A 24,370-nucleotide genomic window follows, 5' to 3' on the forward strand; every position below is an offset into this window, starting at 1 on the left:
CTGCATTTGCTCTGTTACCCACAGTTACCCGCAGCCCTAGCAGCTCTTTCACATGTTACCACACATGTACCAAGCCCCTGGTTCTCATGTGTGTCTGTGGGCTGGATAGTCTCATGCTTACTTTTCTCCCCTGGGGGTTTGCTGAAGGTCACCGTCTTCCTCCTCAGTCTACTGTCTGGGTTTTGTATGATTTTGAGAAGCTGTGTTGGAAGCAGAGTTCTTGATGTCCTGAAAAGTGTCACTTTACCCATATTCTTGAATGCCTTTTGGCCAGAGTTTTTAAGATACTACTTTAATATCCTTAAGCTCCAGTATCCTATTGGAAAATTGGACCTGGTTTTTGTTGTTTCTGCAGCCCCTCTGCCTACAGGAAAGTCCCCCCCCACACCTTTTACTCTCTTTCTCTCATTCTCTCTCTCTTTCTCTGTTCTGAAATTTCATGTGTACTGTTAGAGACACTTAGAGCCCTTATTATCTAGACTGTTTTATTCTTGGACAGTCCCCTTTATTTGAATAAACAAGAATGAATTATTCATACAAGCACTGTTCATAAAACAGACATTCCCAAGGAGGGCGTGATGAGGCTTATGCAGGTTGGTTGGCATGAATTGAGCCCTAGCCTTTCGTTCCAGGCTAGTTTGGGCCACAGAACAAGATGCTGTTTTAGAAAAGCTACAACTAAAACTGTACAAAAAGTGCCCCAGAAATACTCTGAAATGTTAGGTTCATATTCATTAGTGTTCAGATACAAGGCCTTAGTGAAACAATATTTTGGTCCCTAGTAGATTAGGTTAGAGACTTCTGATATGTAGATTGTTTTGAATAATTTATTTTATGTACATTGGTGTCTTACCTACATGTATGTTTGTGTGAGGGTATCACATCCTCTGGAACTGGAGTTACACACAGATGTGAGCTGCCATGTAGCCACTGGGATTATTCATTATTTTTAAGAAGCATGAAATGGAAAAAAGAAAAGAAAAGCAAGCAAGCAAGCGAGCAGGAGAGATGGCTCAGTGGTTAGGAGACTTACTGCTCTTGCAGAGGACTTGAATTTGGTTCTTGGCACTGGCCTTAGGGACCTCATGGCTGCTTAGAACTTTAGTTCTTAGGAGATCTGGTATCTCTGGCCTGCTTGTGCGCTCGCTCTCTCTCTCCTCTCCTCTTCTCTCTCTCTCTCTCTCTCTCTCTCTCTCTCTCTCTCTCTCTCCCTCCCTCCCTCCCTCCCTCCCTCTCCCTCCCCTCCCCTCTCCTCCCCTCCCCTCCCCTTCCCCCTCTCCTCCTCTCCCCTCCCTACACACACACACACACACACACACACACACACACACACACACACACACACACACACACGGAAATGTTTAAAGAGATAAAGGTGCTTCTATTGTATTTAAGACTGATATTTATTAATAATGGACATTTATAAAATACTGAATCAGTTGATTTTGTAATTGAGCAAGCTATTAGTTTTTTTCTCCCTCTCTCCCCCTCTCCCTCTCTCCCCTTCTCCCTAAGACAAGGTTTCTCTGTGTAGCCCTGGCTGTCTTGAACTCTCTCTGTAGACCAGGCTAGCCTTGAACTCAGATATCTGCTTGCCTCTGCCTCCCAATTGGTGGGACTAAAGGTGTGCCCTATCAGGCCAAGATGTTGATTTTTTAGAATAAGCGTTTTAATGTTTGATAGATGTTTAGTGAACAAGTATGTTTACTTTTGAAAGCTAATTATAGGAGATTTAAAGTTTATAATCTTAATTTTTTTTGTTCTGTATTTATATTGCCCTCTCTGTCTTTTTGTATGGGTGGCAGTTCTTGTCTTTTGTGCTGATTAACTGTACGAGCAGAGAAACTACTTGAAAGGTCTTGGCCTTAAACTTGTCTGACAATTGTGAGTTCAGTTCTCTCTAGAGAGAGCTCATTCTGTTACGTATGAACCAGCCATGTGATTTTATTTCAGAGTCACTGGAAACTCTTATTTTTGTCAGTTCTTTATGGAAACTTAAGAATAAGAGTAAGCCAGGACCATATATGTAAACGTAGGGATAACTTTACCATGCAGGAACACAGGGTGTTGAATGTCCAAATTTGGCACTGTAGGGCACTGGAGATGGCTCAGGGATTGAGAGCACTTGCTGCTCTTGCAGAAAACTCAGGTTTGGTTTCCAGCAACCACATTGGGTAGTCCATAGTTGCCGGTAACTCCAGTTCCAAAGGATCTGATACCCTCTTCTGGCCTCCATGGGGACTGCATGTATTTCATACACATGCATGTACTCTCACACATCTGTACATCAAAATAAACAAATCAAACAACAACAAACTGTCATCATCTGCACATCTTCCTGTCCTTAGGTTGCATTTGGTACATTTGTGCCTCATAGCTTTGTCATTAATCAGTTGACCTGGAGCTTGCTCCCCTCCATCCCTGGCCTCTGAAATATAGGGTTACAGGTGTGCTTTACCAGCTGCTGTGCTTGGAGCAGTGTCCTCTGCCTTCTCCTAAGTCCAGTCTGTTAGTGTCTTTGTTTGTTTCTCATAATTACTTTTGTTGACTATACATGGGGGCATGCTGTGGACAGAATAGAAATGTTTATCATCTAGCTGTGTGATTTAGATAAGTTACTTAAGCTCTCTGATCCTGGGGTTTTTTGGATTGTAAATAGAACACCACTTATCTCTCCATTGGGTATGCTGTTTGTTAATTATTGGATTCCCAGAGCCTGAGGAACTCCCCTGCCCCCCTTTCTGAGTTGGGATTGAAAGCTAAGGGCACGGTTTGTGGCTTCTTCATTTTACCAGCAGTGCACGTGCTGGGAACAGATAATAGTTTATTAAGTAGACATTTGAAGAGTAAGGTGTTCTGGGTCGTGTTAAGCAAGCAAGACAGATAGATACATGAATAGATAATTGAAGTAGGTGTGTTCAGTGTGCCAAGGCCTGTGGGTGGTGGATAGAATGGATTACTAGGGAAGGGTTGTTCATGCTTGACTTTTTTTTTTTTTTGTAAGCTTTATTAAGGTCTAATTTCTATACCATAAAATACCCATAAAATATTTCTGGATTTGGTGGCACAGGGCTGTAATCCTAGCACTAGGGAGGTATAGCCAGGAGGATGAGAAATTCAGGGTTATTGTTGGCCACATAAAGAGTTTGAGGTCAGCCTGGGCTACATGAAACTCTGTCTTTAAAAACAAAGTGAAAGAAAGCACCAGGCATGGTGGTACCCACCTTTAATTTTAGCACTCAGGAGGCAGAGGCAGGAAGAACTCTGTGATTGCAAGGGCAGCCTGATCCAGGCCAGCCAAGGCTACAGAGAATTTTTTTTATGTTTGTGTTTAAGGACAGCCTTGGCTGGCCTTAACCTTGTAATCTCCTTGCCTCTGATTTCTGAGGGTTGGGGTTACACGTGCATCTCTGAGTAGCTTTTGAACATAGTACCTTGTGTATTGTCTATGTAAGGAGAAGAGACAACTCATTTAAACTCTCTGTGCTTGTCTATTGTAGTAAAGACACTTCCTGTTTAGGGTTGATTGAATGAGGGCTCCTTTGTTTCAGGATAACTGCCATACAGAATAGATCAGTGATTCCTGACGTGGGAACCCTCTGATTACACATGACAAAGTTGTAGTCTGCAAGCTACTATTATGTGAGCCATTAAACATCATTTTAGCCATTGTATATATAATGATATGACATATATAAATTGTTCTTGTATATGTACTGTTGATATCAGGCTCCAAACCCAGTGACATCATACCTAGGCAACCCTCACATCCCCACATCGTTGCCAAGGCAACCGACATATATTCCCAGGATCCACCTGGCTACCTCACCTTTACCTGGGAGAGGCTACGTCATCACCCATATAAAACAGGCAGAACCCCCTGACCTCACTGTCTTCTTTCATTTTCTTCCCCCCACCTTTGCCCTATCTCCTGAATAAACCTCCCCCTCCCCTTGGAACTGTTTGGTCTGGAGTGGTCTGTTCTAAGCTGCGCTTGGACATCTAACACCATCTGACACCTACGACCTTTGTAATTTGTTACTAATGGTTGCTTTGATGGAATAGTTATAAAAATACTAAGATTATGTTGAATAACTTAAAATGAGGCCCTTTAAATTGAGGGCTTTTTAAAATTTATAATTTTAAAGACAGGGTCTCTCTGCATAGCTCTGGCTGTCCTGAACACACACACACACACACACACACACGGGGGGTGGGGGAGAGACAGACAGACAGAGACCATGCTGGCCTCAAATTCACACAGACCTACCTTCTCAGCCTCCTGAGTGCTGGGATTAAAGGCACTACCATCACACCCAGTGATTGAGTTCTTTTTTTTAAAAAAAGGAACTCATTATTATTTTGTTTGGAACTGGATCTCACGCTGTAGCCCAGGATAGTCTGAAACTTGCTCTGTTGCTCAGGTTGACCTCAGACTTGTAGCTCAGTTTCTGATGCTGGAATTACAGGTGCCTGTGTTTCCCTTGAGACTTCTGATTTTCTTCTGGTGTGCCTGCCCAATGTGTGAGGGTCCCAGTGCTTCAGGCTCCTGAGAACTGAAGTACATAATCCCTGGAGTGTAACTTGACATAGTAAGGTCACGATGGGGTGGGGTTATTTCTGTAAATGCAGGGTTCATTGTTGAATATTCACAGTGGTTTTGCTTCTTGGTTAGTATAGTATGTGCTGACTGCTCATGTTCTCTTCCATGCAGGTGTAATGGATAGGTAACAGAGAAGAACACTTCCCTTCCTCATCAGGGCATCAGCATGACTGAGTGCTTCCTGCCCCCCACCAGCAGCCCTAGTGAACACCGCAGGGCGGAGCATGGCAGCGGGCTGACCCGGACCCCCAGCTCTGAGGAGATCAGCCCTACAAAGTTTCCTGGATTGTACCGGACGGGGGAGCCCTCACCTCCCCATGACATTCTCCATGAGCCTCCTGATACAGTGTCAGATGATGAGAAAGACCATGGAAAGAAGAAAGGAAAATTTAAGAAAAAGGAGAAAAGGAGTAAGTGCTGGATTTCTCTGCACTTTCAATACCCCTGCCTTGGTCTCTTGGGGTGTCTCAGGCGTGTGCCAACAACACATCTAGCTTGATACATCTTAGGTAACTCCTGCTCTAACCCCGGGCTCTGTCCTCTTCTGAATGTATCTAGGCAGATACTCTCATTTGCCATTTTCTGCTCTTTATGTCTTGGTTTCTTAATTTGTCTTTGTGTCACGAATAAACACGCCAAATTTCCAGAAAGTGTAAGTTTCCCAGTCTGTATTTTAAAAGTGGTAGTTTCAAATGATGCATAAAAAGTAGGAGCTCGGATTTTGCTCAGCTAGTTAACCTTTTAAGGTTTTGTGGTCATTTGGGAACTCTGTTGGAACTGTGAAAGAAGTTATCTGTCTTAGCATTGCATTCCAGGTGTCTCTTCTAGGGAGGGTTAATTGCCTAATTATTTCTGTTTAGTATGTTAAAAGCAAATAAGGTAATTTAAGTATTACTTTAAAAAAATTCATAGTATGTTAAAATTAATTGCCTGGGAAGTTACAGATTTCATGAATACTGTGCTACCTGATGGTAGCTTGGCCTGTGACCCCCACAGGACCTCAGTGATAAAGCCTGCTGGACATGCCTTTTAACTGCCTTAAAGGGAATCTCCATTCCTGTCCCCAGAGTTCATGTCTTTCATCACAGATTGACACTGCCTGAGTTGAAGCTTAAGGAAATGAAAGCGTTTGGTTGATTGGTTGGTTGGTTTGGTTTGGTTTGGTTTTCAAGACAGGGTTTCTCTGTGTAATCTTGGCTGTCCTGTAAACCAGACTGGCCTCAACTCAGAGATCAGCCTGCCCGTGCCTCCAGAGTGCCAGGACTAAAAGCATGTGCCACTGTCCCCGGCTTGCCTTTAAGATTTTTGCCATTCTGGTTAGTCCAAGGTTTATGATGTTTTAAGTTAAAAGATAATTTGGGAACTATTTTTAATATTTGTTATAAAGTAACTTGTAAGGTAGCTCTACAGAAAACAATAGACAAGTTGGGGTTATTCAAAACAGCAAAGTAGGACTGGAGGGAGAGCTCAGGTTCAGAGTGCTTGCTGCTCTTCCTGAGGACCCATAACCTCATAACCACTGTTACTCTAGCTCCAGTGACCTGATACTTCCTCTGTAGCACACACTGATATGGACGGACACACACACACGATAATAGTAGGAAGTAAGTTGCTGGATGTTGTAGCCCACACATTTAATCACTTGGAAGGCAGAGGGGCAGGCAGATCTCTTTGAGTTCAAGGCCAATCTGAGTTCCAAGACAGTCAGCGCTATATAGAGAGACCTTGTCTCAAATCTATAGGTATAGGTCGGTAGGTAGGTAGATAGAAAGAAAGTAGCTAGTCAAAAGGGGGTGGGGAGGTTCCAAGTGCAGTGGTGTATGCATGCCTATAGTTAGTTGAACTATTCTGGAGGCCAATACAGAAGCATCACCTGTGTCCAGTTTAAGCCAGCCTGGGTACCATAGTGAGACTCATTCCTAAAAACAAATAAAAACAAATTGGTGTTAGTGCAGTTTTAAAAGTGATAATTTTTATTCTTTACATTACATTCATGTAAATTATCTTTACATAAATAATTACAGTCTTTATCCCAACTAACTCTCAAATAAATGAGACAGACTATATGATTTATTTAATCAAGATTTACGGTACACTGGCTGAGCAGTTATTAATCTTTTTTAATCCTCTAAGCTTATCTGGCTACCTCCCAGCCAGTATCCCCAGGATACTGCATTTTAGTATTGGTTTGGTTTTCTCTGCTCCAGGTATGTTCACCCTCCACCTCGAGGCGGCGAAGTCTCTCTTTTTCCCTCTCCCTCTCCCTCTCCCTTTTTCTCTCCCTTCCCCTTTTCCCTAGTCTTCTCCCTTTCTCCCCGCTCCCCCCCTCCCTCCTCTGGGTGGGAAATCCAGCCCTATTCTCTCTTCTGCTCAGCCATTGGCTGATCATCTTTTACTGACAAATCAGATAGTAAGTAAATGGGGAGCAATGTTGACATAACATGGAGACTGGAGATTCTCAGAATAAGTATTACAATGCCATTGCAACCAGATATGGGGACAGAGAAATCAGCATTTGAATAACACATGGGTCATCTTTACATAGGACACAGTAACATTATGCTACAAACTAGCAATTAGTGTCTTTGTCAGAATGCAAAAATTGCTTCTAATGTGTCAGGTAATAATTACATTCAGCCTTCAGTTTAAAGGAGGTTGTGGTCCATGCTCCAAAAAGGCAAGTAATAGGCAGGAGAGCAGAGAATCATAAAGGAGTAACTGGAGCACATGAACAGTTACGCAGTTTGTACTGTGCTTTATGATAGGATATAGGCCAAGGGTAGCTAAGCACTGGCCCCATGTCCACTTTTATAGGATTGATCTCATTAGTCCTGTGCGTTCGGTATTTCATGTGTGTTCATACTTAGTTTCTCAGAACTCGGCTTGCGTACATATACTGTGTAATATGTATTATGTACATAATATGTAATAAACTACTTCCTCTCAACATTGATATTGCAACTATAGCTGCCATTTGTTGCCCTCTTGTGGTTACTAAGTGTCACTACTTTTTTTTTTTTTTTTTTTTTTTTTTTGATGTTTTTTTGGAGGCCCAAGAGAGATTAGCTACTGCCACGTGGCACCTTTTTGTTTCCCTTGTAAGAAGCTTGTGACATTTTGACACACTAAACATAATTTATACTACATTTCCTTGGCAGCTGAAGGCTACGCTGCCTTCCAGGAAGACAGCTCTGGAGATGAAGCCGAAAGTCCTTCCAAGGTGAAGAGGTCCAAGGGAATCCATGTGTTCAAAAAGCCCAGCTTCTCTAAAAAGAAAGAAAAGGATTTTAAAATAAAAGAAAAACCCAAAGAAGAAAAGCATAAAGAAGAAAAGCACAAAGAGGAAAAGCATAAAGAAAAGAAATCTAAAGACTTGACAGCAGCTGATGTTGTTAAACAGTGGAAGGAAAAGAAGAAAAAGAAGAAGCCAATTCAGGAGCCAGAGGTGCCTCAGATGGATGCTCCAAGTCTCAAGCCCATTTTTGGTGTTTCCTTGGCTGACGCAGTAGAGAGGACCATGATGTACGATGGCATCCGGCTACCAGCTGTCTTCCGAGAGTGTGTGGACTACGTGGAGAAGCACGGCATGAAGTGCGAAGGCATCTACCGAGTGTCAGGTATGGGGACGTGCATTTCACTTGGTAACTTTAAAAAATTAGCTTCACTTTACTTCCTAAAGAATACTAACTTGGGAGGAACCTTTTGGCTTGTTACCATGTTCACTTGCATGGTCCCTGCATAACCTCCCCATTGTGGTTGGTTTTATGCAGTTTCCTTCCTTAAGGATTTACTTCCACGTCAGTCACAGCTTGCAGCAACTGTGCAAAATGAAGCATGTGGGTTGTATCGATGAACAGGCTGGGATGCCTGTTTTCTCAGTGTCTTCCTAAGCCTAGGTGTTGGGAAGGTTGAGAGCTCTGTGAAGGAAGCATCTCAGCCAAGAGATAGCTAATGACACAGCTCTGTGCTTAGTATGACTAAAGACATGGAGCGTTGTTTTCTAGATGGCTGGGCCAGACATGAATGTTCCTGTCAGCCACATACAGCTATTGCAGATGTCAGTGAAACTGACAATCAGTTCATCTGCACACAGTTTATATGGGAAATTGTAGTTCATGCTTGGCCATCATGTGTTACTATTGGAACTCTAAAACCAAGCAATACATAAGTTATTTAGAAGGACAGATATTTCTTCTTGAAAAGCAGTATGAGTTATTTGATAACTTGGGATTCAGGTGCCAAGCTGGGCAGTGTCTGCGTCTGTCATTATATTCCCATAGAGTTATTTTCATAAAGTGCTTTGATCATGTATCTCTTCATGGCAAGAGGCATATCATATATGTTTAGAACAAAGAGAAAGATCAAGCAAGCTTTCCATTTAATTGGCTCCTCTACTTTCTAGCGGATATATTTGTTACTTGGGGTAACATTTATATGACCCAGTAGGTAAAATGCTTCCTTGTTTCTATTTCATAGGAATTAAACACAAACCTGCAAGGTATTGATTTTTGAAGATTTAAGCAGCAATAGAAGCTATTTTTCCAACATGATCTTGTTAAGCATGAAGACTTTTTAAGGGAAATGACAGTTTCTTTGAAAAATTTCTGTAGCTTTGTTCAAGAACTCTTTTGTTTGTGACCTATTCTTGATATTTGTATCTTTTGGAGAACCTCACCATTCCTACTAAAATGTCTGTTTTCTGTGAGAGCATTCAATAGTTGTTTCCACATTGACAGCCACACATCATGGCACACTACCTACGTAGCTGTGTCTCCCCTCTGCCCTCCTTGTCTGTGTGGGATTTGACCCAGGGCCTGTGTTCATGTGATGCAAGGGCTCTGTCACTCAGATACATCCTCTGCCCCCAACCCTGGCAGTGCTGTTTGTTAATATGATAATACCTTGTTTTCTGGAGACATTTGGTTCTCATTTATATCAGTTCCAATTTAAAAACGAAGATGAAAGGGACTGGAGCGATGTCTCAGCAGTCAAGAGTGCTGGTTGCTTTTCCAGAGCACCAGGCTTCAATTCCCAGCACCCACATAGCAGTTCATAACTGTCTGTAATCCAGTTCTGGGGCCTCTGACACCCACTTGTGGCCTCTGGGCACCAGGCATGCACTTGGTACACAGATGTATGAGGCAAAACACCTATACACCTATAGATAAATGAAAAAGCAAACAACAAATGCTAGTGTGAAAGACAACTTACATAATTTTCTGTATTTGCTTCATAATATTTTCGACATTAAATGTACTTTTATACTACTCTATTTCTCACTGGAATTCCTTATGAAGTTTCCAGCTTTTAAAAGACAAACATTTTAAGAATACTGTCAAAAGTAACACCAAACCCAACACATGTTCTGATTGGTGAATTGGTCAATGTGGAAACAACTATTGAATGCTCTCACTGATTGGTGGAATAGTAAATGTTTATAAGACACGCATATGGAAGGTAGATGGTGGAGCACGCTCATACCTCTATCATAGGAGGCGGGAGGACTTTGAGTTTGAGGCTAGCCTGGACTCCATGGTGATTTTAAGACCAGCTTGGGCCACATAGTGAGACGTTATCCGCAGAAGCCATGGTCAACAACATAGCAAGAGTATGAGGGGATAAGAGCTGGAGGGACAAAGAGGGACAAGAGACTGTGACAAAAGTCTCAGTGACAGTTATCAGTAATCTTATTCATTTATCTCAAAGACCACCAAAATAAGATCTGTTAATTTGAATAAGGTATAGATTTATTATAATGCCATTTGTTGAAGGTTTGTACATAAGATGGGAATGTCAAATTTCAAATGTAAGATGTTCAGATTAGATGACAGTTTATATTAGACTTAATTTGTAGTTTGTTCTGTGTAGTTGGTCTATAGTTTTAAGTTTAAAAAAAGCAGCTATTTTGATCAATATCACTGAATTATGTCACTTAAACAGATGGAACTGAAGATATAAAGTCTGATAAAATGTTTGGGAAAACATGTACTTGATGTGTTAGATTTTTTTAGTTTGTTAGTACAATATGAAAGCCTAATGGTTGTGTTTTTAGAAGCTTGACTTTATTTTCTTATTCTAGCTTGGTTCAGATTAAGAAAATACTTAAAAGAATTCAAACTTAGGACAGGTAGTGTTGGCACATTAATTCCAGAACTGTGGAGGCAGAGGCTGGCCAATCTCTTTGAGATTGAGGTCAGCCCGGTCTACAGAGGAAGTTCCAGGACAGCAAGGGCTACACAGAGAAACCTAGTCTCTAAAAACAAAATCAAAACAAAAAAGAATTCAGACTTTAAAATAGAAATTAGGTGGGTGTTATATAATAGAGAACAATTTTCCGTAAGCTTGTTAAGATAGGAATCTTTGTTCTACATCATGGACTTAACTTATTTATAAAGGAACAGCTGGGAATGGCCACATGAGACAGAGTTTCATTTTATGCTGTCCGTCTTGTGAGGACTCAGGAACCAGACTTTCTGTGCATAGTGTATATGCTCAGATTATAGCTTCATTTCCTTTTGAATTTTTATTTAACTGCCATTATATTTAAATTTTTTCCTGGATTAAACATTTTCTTAATATTCCATGGTTTCTGGGAATGTTAAGTTTCTGGTTGTGGTTTTATGTGCTGTGTTTTGTACAGAGTTCTGTGACCCATCAGCAGACATGGATTCTACCAGGAGGATTTGTGCTTAGTTCTGAGAGGGGTCTCACTGTGTAGCCCAGGCTGGCAGACTTGAACTGGCAGCAGTCCTCCTGCCTTCCCCTCTAGTGCTGAGATCACAGGCATGTGCCCCTGGCCTGGCTCCCAGGGCTTCTTCTTGGCTGTTCCTGTGTCGGTGTAACAAGCGTATGTGTGGTGGTGGAGAAAGTGTGTCTGATTCTGGTGTTCTCTCTCCTAAATTTAATGTTTTAAGGAATCAAATCAAAGGTAGATGAGCTAAAAGCAGCCTATGATCGAGAGGAGTCTCCAAACTTGGAAGAATATGAACCTAACACTGTAGCCAGCTTGCTGAAGCAGTATTTGCGAGACCTTCCAGAGAATTTGCTTACCAAAGAGCTTATGCCCCGATTTGAAGAGGCTTGTGGGAGGACCACAGAGATGGAGAAAGTGCAGGAGTTCCAGCGCTTGCTCAGGGAACTGCCGGAGTGTAACCACCTTCTGCTTTCCTGGCTCATTGTGCACATGGACCACGTCATTTCGAAGGAGCTAGAGACAAAGATGAACATCCAGAACATCTCTATAGTGCTGAGCCCAACCGTCCAGGTACGGGTCCTCTCCACACACACTCTTTTGGTGTAACTGTCCAGGTACGGGTTCTCTCCACACACACTCTTTTGGTGTAACTGTCCAGGTGTGGCTCCTGTCTACCCACTCGCTTTTGGTACTGGCACTGAGAAATTGGGGAACGTGTCTGTTGCTGAGTCTCATGTAAAACAGTGAAATAATGGATCCGCCTGACAACAGATCTTCTCTGTCCGAGTGTGAGCAGTGCCAGCATGTAGGGACATGAGCATATTTGTTCATTTGCTTAGTTGTGAAATGCGAATATCCTATCTGCTTGGTCACTCACAAAGGGCTGTGATGTTTGTTTGGCAGTTCTTACTGAGGACTTCACCTGTAAAATGGATCCAGAGAGAGATGCTATATTGCTTCTTATCTGAGAAGTCATTTAGGGAATTAAGTAGTATTTTGCTTGTGCTGTTTTTGTCTTTTACACACATGTATATCTGGCATCCTTTTGTATATGTGTGTTCAAGTTCATATGTTGGAATTGCATGTGTGTGGCTGTACATGTAGATATATGCATGTTTATGTGGCGGTCATAGGACAGCTTTGTTACTGTTGCTTAGGTACCAACCATCCATCTTTTTTCTCTCCTTATACAGGGTCCCTCACTAGTCAGCAAGCTTCAGGGACCCTCCCCAGGCTGCGATTGTAGGTGTGCACAACCATGCCCAACTTTTTTTTTTTTTAATGTGAATTATGGAGATTGAACTCAGGTCTCTATGTTTGCATGCTTTATTGACTAAGCTATCTTCCTGGCCTACAGTGCCTTTATCACTACTCGGTTGATGCTGTCAAAGAAAGACTTTGCCTTTAGAAGAGCTGATATTTTACTGGTTCAAAAAGAAAAAAAAAAGAAAGGAAAGAAGGGAGGAAGGAAGGAAAGAAGTGAAAAAAGGAAACAGCGGTTCTATTTTGTTTTGTTTTGTTTTGTTTTTTTAAGACCAGGTTTCTCTGTATAGCCCGGGCTGTCCTGGAACTCACTCTGTAGACCAGGCTGGTCTTGAACTCACTTAGAGATCGTCCTGTCTCTGCCTCCCAAGTGTAGGGACTGAAGGTGTGCACCACTCTAATTTTTAATTGAAGCCCTCTTCTGGTTGGTATGTGAGGTCCTGACCATATGTCATTGTTACTATTATAAGAGGATGCTTTCTCTTGTTAAAGATACTTTAATTAGTTATGTTTTAAAACAAACTGTTCCTTATATTTCTCAAATACCATGATCATTTTTGTTAGCCTGGATTTGGAATTTGGTCAGTACTACATTGTTACTCAGTATTGCCATAATGTGGGTACTTGTACAACAGAAGCTCCAAGAATAAGAGAAAGTCTGAGCCAGGAAAAAAGTCTTTTCTTGGTTGTTCAGAGATCCTGCAGTTCTGGCTTCCTAGGATGGGAACACTGGTGCTTGTGTGCCAGAGAGGCTGCCAGCTCTATACATCTGAAGGTGTTCCACCTCCCACCTGTCCTCAGGAACGCCACTTTGTGTGTAGAAAGGTCTCAGAATACATAGGAAATGACCACTAGTTAACAGGTGACTGGGAAGTACATGTTGATGGTAGTGTGTTTCATATCCTTTTACCAACTTTTCCCCTTGAGAACCTGACTTAAGCCGGGCTTTCATATGCTCTTAAATTGATAATTAGTGAAACATGTTTTCTTCCTCCTGTGGAGACCTGTCATAGTATCCAGAATTAAAGACTGCATGGTGTGACTGGTAAAGGTAAAAGATCACTTTCATGGTCTTATACAACTCTCAATCTGTTTTCTGCAGATCAGCAATCGAGTGCTGTATGTCCTTTTCACACATGTGCAAGAGCTCTTCGGCACTGTGGTCCTGAAGCAAGTAATAAGACCTTTGCGTTGGTCCAACATGGCCACAATGCCCACACTGCCAGAGACCCAAGCAGGCATCAAGGAAGAGATCAGGAGACAGGTGTGTGCTGCCCTGCCTGCCCCTTCCCTGCCCCTTCCCTGCCCCTGCCCCTGCCTCTCCTAATCCCTCCCTGCCTGTTTCTGTGCTGCCAACAAAGAGCTGTGGAATGGAGGTGGTGAATCCTAGTTTATGGAGTAGCGAGTGTTTCCTGTGTGCACACGCAGTTTTGTGCTGGGGATGGAGCCCAGGGCCTTATGCAAGTATCTACTCACTGATCCTCTACCCTTGTTCTGGGAGCATGCTTTTCAATAGCACATTTCCATCTGGTCCTAGTTCATACCATGTAAGTCAGCAACTATGGTAGAAATTGCATAGGGTTTTAAACTGTAAGAATTAGTTTTAAATTCCTACTCTGCTCATTCTTTTTTTAATTTTTTTTTTTTTTTTTTTTTTTTTTTTTACATTTTTTTAATTTATATATGAGTATACACCAGAAGAGGGCATCAGATCTCATTACAGATGGTTGTGAGCCACCATCTGGTTGCTGGGAATTGAGCATCCAGTTCTCTTAACTACTGAGCCATCTTACCAGTTCCTGCTCATTCTTGACATGCTAATTTTCGGCAAATTGTTGAACAACAATTTAGGAACTTGTTGGTGTTTTCATTTTAGAATGGATCAGCTCAGAGGAAGCCTCAGCCCATAGCCAGGATCTCAAACATGTTTGCTTTTCTAGACAAGGTGCAGTCACTCATCATGCTTTATAGCTAAGATACTGTTGACATAATTCTTAGATTTATCTTAAGCCTGGAGCTTTTCCACTCTGCTACTTTGATATCTAAAAGAAACCCAGTAAATTTGTGTGTGTGCACTCACAAGTGTGTTTGGGGAGACGGAGAGAATGAGACTAACTGGTAAGAAATTCAAGACTGAGTAGTAGAACCTTGAGAATATTGATTGCATTGCATGAATATTATCACAAGCCTGTTTTCCTTCTTGGCCGAGTTCTACTTACCATTTACTGGGAGGAGAGAAGGGAGAGCAAAGATGTGGGCTAATTACTATTCAACTGCCAGAAATAAAGGATGAGGGTCTAAGCCCCGGGTAAAACAGAGGGGAATGTGTGTGGGGTCGGCAGAGGAGGGAGTTATCACTGTTGCTGTGCAGAGTGAGAGCTGGGTCTTCATTGGAGAAACTTCGAGTGCTGCTGTAAGATAACAGACCAGCAGGTTCCATGTGTCTTTTTGTTATCTAGGAGTTTCTTTTGAATTGTTTACATCGAGATCTGCAGGGCGGGATAAAGGACTTATCTAAAGAAGAAAGATTATGGGAAGTACAGCGGATTCTGACTGCCCTCAAGAGAAAGCTGAGGGAAGCTAAAAGACAGGTGAGTTATTCTCTTCCATCCTATGTCTAGTAAACCTACAGGGAGTGTGGACTAGCCTCCTATACCTGCTGTAAGTTCTTTAAAATTGCACATATTGCCCCGTCAGTGGTGGCGCACGCCTTTAATCCCAGCACGTGGGAGGCAGAGACAGGTGGATTTCTGAGTTCCAGGCTAGCCTGGTCTACAGCGTGAGTTCCAGGACAGCCAGAGCTACACAGAGAAACCCTGTCTCGAAAAACAAAACAAAACACAAAAAAGTAGCACATATTTGCTGTTGATGTTAAACTCTCTGGTGTGAAATTTATTTACACAAACGTTTGTTGTTCTGAGTTATTCATACTCTAGCATGCTATAAATTAAATGTTTCATTAAGTTTAGAAAGACTTTTTTCTTTTTTTAATTACAAAGATGATCTTGTTATTTCCTGCCTGGTTTGTATCTGTGGACAGAGCATTGTAAGGGTGAGAGACCCTTGGAGAGAGACTGCTGAGAAGTTTGAATTTTGAATGGAAATGCAGGGCTTGGTGGCCCAGGCGGGAGGGAAGAAGCGTGTGGACCTGTTCTGTGTTGGGTGTGCACAAGGCCCACTTGTGATTTTGTGCTAGTTGACTGTGTGAAGCTTGAGTCTGGACTGTTTCCCAGCCACAGCAAAGCTAAAATCCACACCCCTGAAAGATTGTACAAGCCACATGCAAATCCCTCAGCAGATTGAATAGCATAGCCTGCATACACTAGTTAGCACCTCTCAGACCTGGAGGGTAGAGAAGTGGTAGTTATAGTGAGAAGACAGGTACCTAAGGCCTTTTGCTTTGAGGATATAGCTCTTGTTGAGAGGACAGGTTTGAGATTCTTGTAGCTGCACCCAGTTTTCAGGATGTGCAGTCCCTGAGGAAACCTTTCATAATTATTTTTCTCTCTAACTCACTAAATTGTCTGTCTTTTGTTTCCTCTGTCTTATGGCTTGTTTGTTTTAATAAGATCTCTTGTGGCCCAGTAGTCTCAAGTTTGTTCTATAGCCAGGGTGACCTTGTACTCTTGATCCTGCTGCTTCTACCTCTCATGTGCTGGATTATAGGAATGGGCCACCATGCTTGGCTTTGGATGTGTGCCCAAGTTTCACAGGGCACATTGCAGTTGTTGATCTTATTGCATTGTCTAGCAGCCCTTATATGAAGAGTCCCTGACATAGAACATAGGTGGATGCTTGGCTTTGTGTTTCTCAGTTATGTGTGTGTGTTGAATGAAAGGACTGTGGCTATGGAGATGATTCCGTTGGTAAAGTGCTTGCTTTTGCAAAAATAAGGACCAGAATTCAATCCACAGCACTCACATAGAAGCCAGATGTGCCTTATACCTATAATCTTAGCACTGGGAAGACAGAGACAGGAGGGTCCCTGAGCTTGAAGGCCAGCTAGTGTAGAGAAATGTATGAGTTCAAGGTTAAGTGAGATGCCGTAACTCAAAAAAATAAGTCAGAGAGCAATTGAAGAATGGCACCCAACAAATGACTTCTAGCCTCTATACATGTGTACACAGAAGTACATGACTATATATGTTTGTGTGTACATGTGCGCGCGCGCACACACACACACACACACACACACACACACAGAGAGAGAATTTTGGTATTGAGCTTGAGGCAGTGTGGAGCTATGACATGGAACGGCCGTCTTCTTATTAGTTATATTCTCTCCCTGACCATTCCCTCTCCCTCTCCTTGATGCTTTATTTTGTAGCTACACATCCAGGTTCCTTTATGCTGGCTTCACTTTTGAGGGAGAAATTACTTGAAGAATTCAGTGGATTAATGACTGAAAATATAAAAAAAAATATAGCACCAGTTTAAACCTCAATGTCATCTTAGCACTTTCTCCCGAATTAACCATATGATTATTTATCCAGAAATTCCACTCATAGCCATTTATCCTCTAAAAGAAGCAGCAACAGCGCGTAAGCCTTCACAAAACATTTGCAAACCATTCATAACAGCTAAAAACAACAGACCCAGAGCCCTGCAGCTGGTGACTGGATATGCAAATTAAAATGCATTCATATGCTGGCTGTCACTTGGCAACTACTCACACCAGCACAGAAGCATCTTAAACCAAGTATGAAGCTAAAGAGGAATGACTTGAGTCAGTTCCCCTGAGACTGGAGAGAGAAGCTGTAAGGAGAGAGAGAGAGCAGGTCTGTGGTACTGGGTACCGACAGACCGTGGAGCAAGGGGATGTTTCCTAACAGGGTGGTGGTGGTGGTCCCTTGACTGTATGTATTTGGTAAAATTAGTTAAACTGGGCTTATAATTGACACCCCAGTAGTTCCCTTGAAGACATTTCATGTAGCCTGGATTAAGAGAGCATATTCATCAGAACTAAGCCTTTTTCATAGTGCAGCCACAGACCAAGATAACCACGTCATGTTCTTTTCTTACTTTAAAATGTTTATTGTGTGTGATTGTGCACGTGAGTGTGGACATGCTGTGGCATGCATGTGGAAGTCAGAGAACAACTTGTCAGAATCAGTTCTCTGCATCGTGTGAGTCCTGGGGGAGGGGATTGAGCTTGGGATGTCAGGCTTTCTGATAGCAAGTGTCTACCACAGAGTCACCTTGCAGTCGCTATCCACATTATATTCTTTTATGGTTTGGTTTGGTTTTTGCTTTTTGAGATGGGATCTTTCTGTGTTGTCCTGGCTGTCCTGGAACTTACTATGGCCTTGAACTTCAAGGCTGGCCTTAAACTCATATAGATCTCCTACATCTGCCTCCTGAGTGCTGGGATTAAAGGCATGTTCCATCATGCCTGCTCCTACCTACAGTATATTCTAAGCCTAGTTAGCAAATGTCCAGCCATCACTACAGACAGTTCCCTATTGCTGCTGGGGCTTTCTTCATTTTGTTAATTTAAGAGGACCATTTGTTGACTATGTGTTACATGTGGGCTGAACAGTTAATTCATCATGTGTTGTCTTTGACAGGAGTGTGAAACCAAGATTGCACAAGAGATAGCCAGTCTTTCGAAAGAGGATGTTTCCAAAGAAGAAATGAATGAAAACGAAGAAGTTATAAATATCCTTCTTGCCCAGGCAAGCTATACTTTTTGATTTCCAAAGGGATTCATTGGTCATTTTTCAAAGAGAAGCTCAACTATAGACTTTTTAAAACCAAAATTATAATGGACTCCAAAGAACTTGCTCCTATTCTGTGGCCCTACCCTTGTGCTGTGTGTGCTGAAATGTTAGTGTGGAGGAAGAAGCTGCCTTCTGTCTAGCTTCCTAGCTTCTGTAAGTCTACACAGAAGTTCGTGGTGTTGGTGTGGTCCTGATTTACAAGAACAGAAACAAAAACTCTGAGGAGAGAGACATCCCAGATTATTTTCTTGAGAATTTCCCATCTGAGGTTTCTTGGAATGCATCTTCATCCGTATGTATGCTGAGGCAAACGAAGAATGTCTGTGTGTTTGAACATGGAGAAGCAGCCTCTCTCAGGAGCTTTTCAGTGCTTTCTGGACTGTGCTGATGGTACCTCTTGTGTGGAAAGAGTTGCTGATGCTTTTGTCTCCAGCTCCTCTTCTGCTCTACTGTTTTCTCTAGACCTGAGAACCCAAGGTGGAGTACAGACAGGGCTCTCTCCATATGGCTGTTCTCAAGCAGTTTAGGACTGGTTAACCTATTTAGGAGAATTCATACTTTTACCTGAAGGGCATGGCTGAGGACAGTGGGGAAGGAAGGGGGATCCTGTAACCTTTCCTTCTCTCTGTTCTGCCTTACACCTGACACTGGTACCAGCCACACATGTATCTCTTGGGTCCTGTTCCTAGTGACACTGAAAAGTCACTGTGACCCTAAATCCTGAGAGACCGGAAGCCAAAGCAGATGATTTTTAGATTATGTTAATTTTATTTGTGCATATGTGTTGTACATACATGTATTCAGATACCCACTGGGCCAGAAGAAGTATTGGATCCCCCTCCAACAGGTGGTTATGAACCCCTGATTTGGGTGCTAGGAGCTGGACTTCGGTTCTCTGGAAGAAGAGCAAGTGCTTTTAACCACTGAGCAATCTCTTCAGCCCTGAGCAATCCAAAGCAGATGTTGACATTTGGTCCTTTGCTGTGGTGTGGCAGGCTCATAAGGAGACTTGCAAATGCCACAGCAGGTTCTTGTGTACGTTCTGTTGTTGAGAAGAGTCTAGACATTCTCTCAACATGACTTTGTGTAGCTTTTCTTGTTTCTGAGACAATAGCATGGTTTTGGTTGTGGTAACTCAGCACCTAGCAGGGTAACAGGAGAGGCCCTGGAGAGGAAGCTTTTCCTCCACCAGAGCTCAGTCAGGTGCTTACCCATTTTAATTGTTTCAGGAGAATGAGATCCTGACTGAGCAGGAGGAGCTCCTGGCCATGGAGCAGTTTCTACGTCGTCAGATTGCCTCGGAGAAAGAAGAGATCGACCGCCTCCGAGCTGAGATTGCAGAGATCCAGAGGTACAAGGGAGCTGCAGGGCTGGAAGGTTCCAGCCATGTTGTGTTTTATATGAGCAGAATTCTTTTAGTTCAGTAGTTTTCAACTTCCTAATGCATCGAGCCTTTGACAGTTCCTCATGTTGTGGTGACTCCAGCCGTAACATTTTCTTTGCTACTTCATAACTGTAATTTTGCTACTGTTATGAATTGTAATGTAAATACTTATATGCAGATGGTAGCCTTAAGCGACCCCTGGGAAAGGGTTGTTTGGCTTTCAGAGAGGTTGTGACCCACAGGTTGAGAACCACTGTTTTAGACATTGCTGTAAAAGAGCTGGGCTTCTTACCAGGTCTTAGGCAGCATTGGACCAGGTAGATTTTCAAGCATGGGTGGGCCTTAGCTGACCTCTGAGTACACTGTAATGTTGCCTTGTCTCCACACAGCCGCCAGCAGCATGGCCGCAGTGAGACGGAGGAATACTCCTCTGACAGTGAGAGCGAGAGCGAGGATGAGGAGGAGCTGCAGATCATCCTGGAAGACCTACAGAGGCAGAATGAAGAGTTAGAAGTGAGTTTTGGGGGGGCAACCTCCAAAATGTTCTTGGGACCACAAACCACCTATTTTTCCACTGGAGACTTTTAGAGAGGAATTCAGGGACATTTTGTTAAGATTTATTTAGATTTATTTTATTTGTGTTAGTACACTGTAGCTGTCTTCAGACACACCACAAGAGTGGCATCAGATCCCATTGCAGATGGTCATGAGCCACCATGTAGTTGCTGGGAATTGAACTTAGGACCTCTGGAAGAGCATTCAGTGTTCTTAACCACTGAGCCATCTCTCCAGCTCCCTTAAGGGCATTCTTACCAGGATGAAATGGGTGTTCTAGGCTGTCTGAAGTACGGTAGCCTTCCCTGACCTTGGTGTACAAGTGAGCCTACAAAAAGTTAATGGCATCTGGCCACCATCCTAAGTGGCCTAGCAGTGGAGAAAGTGAGTCAGTTGTCTTGTAGTCCTTTCCCCACAGAGCAGTAGATGTGACCAAATAAATGCCCAGGAAGCTGTACTGGGAAGGAAACACTGGTCCAAGTGATTTCCTTTTTCATCCCAAATAAAACACTGTCTTCTGTGAGGATGACTTGGTGAACAGAGGGACACCTTTCCTTCATTCATGTCCACTGAACTGCCAGGCAAATGCACATGGAGGTCCTGTCCAGAGGCTGGGCCAGGCGAAGGTGGGCATTTCTTAATTGGAGGCCAGCTTGGTCTACAGAGTGAGTTCCAGGACAATCGGGACTTGAAAAACAACAACAAAAAGATTTAAAACAAAAACAACAACAACAACAAAAAAAAAAAACAAAAAAAAAAAAAAACAAAAAAAAACCTATTGTGGCTGGAGAGATGGCTCAGCAGTTAAAAGCACTGGCTGCTTTTCCAGAGGACCCAGGTTCGGTTCCCAGCACCTGCATGGCAGCTCACAACTGTCTGTAACTCCATTTCTAAGGGATTCAAAACCCTCACACAGGTAAAACTCCAGTGCACATAAATAAAGATAATAACCTAAGAATTGCCTAGGACTCTGCCTGTCCACTGTGTGGAGGGTGGGCATAGTGAGGGACAGTGGTGCCTATGACACTCGTAGCAAGAGTCTGTCCAGGGGAAGAAGCAGGCAGGGATCCAGGGACATGTCCCTGCTGGCGAAGAGGCTGCAGTGCAGGCTGAGGACCTGAATTAAGGCCAACTCTCTTCACATGCATGCACCCATGTATACACACCTTACCCATTAAGTGATCCCAGCACTCAGGAAGCAGAGGCAGGTGGAGCTCTGAGTTTGAGGCCAGCCTGGTCTACACATTTGAGACCTTGTTTTGAAAAACAAAACAAGAAGTTACTGTGAGTGAGCTGGGCTGCTGGGAATCTGCACATTGGCACCCTGGTTATCTCCATTCTCCTGAGCAGGGAGACAAGTGGCAGAATTAGTGGAGTGTTTTGTTGTGCACATTGTATAGGCCCTACTTGGGCCAAAGCGGCTGCCCTGCATTTTGCCTCGTTCTCTGTTGGGGAGAGAAGGGTCAAGGCACTGGGGTGTCACCTGTGTTCATCTCATTGAATGAAAGTCTAGTTATAGGGCACACAAGCTGCTTAGGATGCTGGGAAATACTGAGGAAGAAGAGCATTCCGATGCCAGGGGCAGTTGCTGCACAAATGGAGGCTGCAGGAGCTTGAGGTGAGCTCCTCTTGAGTGACTGCTGAATGGGTACAGCATTTAAGCAGCCATGGTTCCCACAGTCCTCAAGTAGCATGATCCAGGTGTAGTCAGTAAAGTGTCATCTTTTATCCCTGCTCTCATTCTCTCTCCTCATTACTGCTAAAGTCACCATTGTCACTCCCTTATAGGCTGCTCAGAAACCAGTGTAAGGAAAAAGCCCACTGAAACACTAAAATACTAACTAAAACAACTGTTCTGTTGATACCTTGTTTTCTAAATGTGTTTATTCCTTTGTAATTCAGAGTCCACACTCTTATGCATTCAGAGCATATTTATATAGTCATCCACATAGTCATCTTGTCTTCTGCTGTACCAGTCAGGTTGGCTAAAATAGAAGTAGATCCTTGCTTAGGATTGCTTGCAGCCTGTGCTCTGCCCCGACTCCTTGTCCTCCTGACCTTGCTTATGTGGTGACTGCCCTGTCCCTTATTCTTTAAGATCAAGAACAATCACTTGAACCAAGCAGTTCACGAGGAACGGGAGGCCATCATTGAGCTTCGAGTGCAGCTCCGGCTGCTCCAGATGCAGCGAGCTAAGTCTGAGCAGCAGCTACAGGAGGAGGAGGAGCCTGAGAGGCGAGGGGGCACAGGCCCACCACTCTGTGACGGTGTCCTCGAGGTGAGAGCAGCCAAGGAGCAGGCGAAGCCCTCGCCCAGCAAAGACCGAAAGGAGACACCCATCTGAACTGCTGGCCGGGCCCTGTGCATCATACTGTAAGCAAGAGTCAGCTGCCTTTCCTTTCCTGCTGGACATTCTGTAAAGGTTCTCAGAGACGCTCCCTCTTGCACATGTCTGACTCCGAGTCAGGCTCAGGTCCTGGGAAGGTGAAGTGGTGGACATATGGGGGGCTTGCAGGGAACACAGGCATTTCCAGATAGTGTCAGCTTATTTGAAAATTAATTTTCTTTGTTAAAAAAATAACTATTTTAACCTTTGAGTGGCTTCTTTTTAAACCAAAAATTCTTTTTTTGCTTTTCTTTTTCTTTTTTTTTTTTAATCACAGCAGAATCAGAATCTCTTTGTTATCAAAGGGTGGGAACCAAACCAGGTCACTTCTGTGCCTGCCTTGTGGACGCTTGTGGTCTCACCAGCCCTGCAGGTCTCTGGCCACCCTTGCTTGTGCCTTCCACACCTTTTGGTGCAGATTGTTCAGTGGGGAGCTGCCTCATATTCTCTGACTGGCCAAAAAGGCTCTCGCTGGGGTTTCCTCTATCTGCTGTGTACCACTTTGCTTTTCTAGTTCTCAGTTGAGTCTGTCAGTGTGAGTCAGGACGGCCCAGTTTGGTGGCAGACAGAGGTTACCCATGCAGCCTGCCACCAGCCTGGGCAGTGCGGGCCACTCACTCACTGCCAGGGATCAGCAAAGGTCTCTTCTCTGAGGTGGTCAGAGGTGACCACCTTGACCCTGAGGCATCGTACAGATGCTTCTCAGACCAGAGAGCCCTTTTCCACACTGACCTTCCAGGAAACCACAGTGACTTCAGTTGCTAGCTTGAGCTAGGATATATACACCTCTGCCAGGATAAGCCATGTAGATGCTCTCAGGCAGAACTTTTACCTTTCTGTCATCTCAAGGGACTGCTTAAGGACTCTGACAGAACAGAGCAGAAGGAAGAAAAGCAAAAAGGGTAGCTGTAATTGACCCCACCTGGTGTTTGCTTCTAACTGCTCCCTGGTGTCTGGGAGGCCTGACTCTTGGGCAACCAGATTTCACTGTCAGATGAGTGGCCTCCAGGGAGGTCCCCTGTGGCTCTGAAAACAAATCCCATACTCTAAAGTGAGCAACAGACCCACAGGAGGCTCTGGTCTCCTCCTGGTTAGTAGTTATTTCAGCACCTGTTTTTGTGCGGTTTTCGTTAGCCTCTACCTATTGCACTGTTGTGACTTGTTGGCCATTATTTGATTTTTGTACGGAAAAAAAAGCTTTGTTATAGAAATCAGCATACTATTTTTTTAAATCTGGAGAGAAGATATTATGGTGACTGGAAATATGGTCAGGTGTCAAATATAAATGTATAAACGCCTTGCTGCATCCCGTCAGATGTACAACATTCATTTTATATTTGCTGGCAATATTGAATTCTTTTTGTTTGTGTAAACTCTAATTTCTATCAAGGTATCATGGGTTTTTAAAATTAGTATTTCATTACAAATGTCTCATTGTTGGTTAACTAATTTTTGCCAGGACCATTATTGATCAAGGAAATAAATTCAACAGCCATTTGAGATAAAAAGGGGGGGCTTTTTATTGTACACTCTTTTCTTTGAAATAATTGCATAACAGCACCTGGCACGGAGTAAGTGGAGGTGTTCAAGGTGGAGAGAGAGCGAGTGGGATCTCTTATTCCATCTCACTCCTCGCTGTGCCTTGCACACACTGCTCCTGCTGTGCTCTCTCAGCCCCCATCTCACCATGCTTGCTGCTGACTGGAGGGGTTTTCTCAGACTCAGTGTGCAGTTCCTGAACCTGACAGTTTCCCATTGCTGTTGG

At 43.3% G+C, this 24,370-nt stretch overlaps 1 protein-coding gene across 1 annotated transcript in view; it reads left to right on the forward strand.

Annotated features, from left to right (window-relative positions):
- Ralbp1 (ralA binding protein 1) overlaps positions 1–24,050 on the forward strand; it is a 36,652-nt gene extending 12,602 nt beyond the window's left edge. Inside the window, exons 2-10 of the mRNA XM_034483912.2 lie at positions 4,715–5,013; positions 7,762–8,220; positions 11,518–11,867; positions 13,663–13,824; positions 15,020–15,151; positions 18,128–18,235; positions 19,510–19,631; positions 20,054–20,177; positions 22,318–24,050. Coding sequence (XP_034339803.1) covers positions 4,770–5,013; positions 7,762–8,220; positions 11,518–11,867; positions 13,663–13,824; positions 15,020–15,151; positions 18,128–18,235; positions 19,510–19,631; positions 20,054–20,177; positions 22,318–22,563 — 1,947 coding nt within the window. The 5' untranslated portion in view covers positions 4,715–4,769 and the 3' untranslated portion in view covers positions 22,564–24,050. The remainder of the gene's footprint in view (positions 1–4,714; positions 5,014–7,761; positions 8,221–11,517; positions 11,868–13,662; positions 13,825–15,019; positions 15,152–18,127; positions 18,236–19,509; positions 19,632–20,053; positions 20,178–22,317) is intronic.
- Positions 24,051–24,370: the final 320 nt, after the last annotated feature.

The sequence above is a fragment of the Arvicanthis niloticus genome, chromosome 21 (genome assembly GCF_011762505.2).
Source record: "Arvicanthis niloticus isolate mArvNil1 chromosome 21, mArvNil1.pat.X, whole genome shotgun sequence".
Classification (NCBI taxonomy): domain Eukaryota; kingdom Metazoa; phylum Chordata; class Mammalia; order Rodentia; family Muridae; genus Arvicanthis; species Arvicanthis niloticus.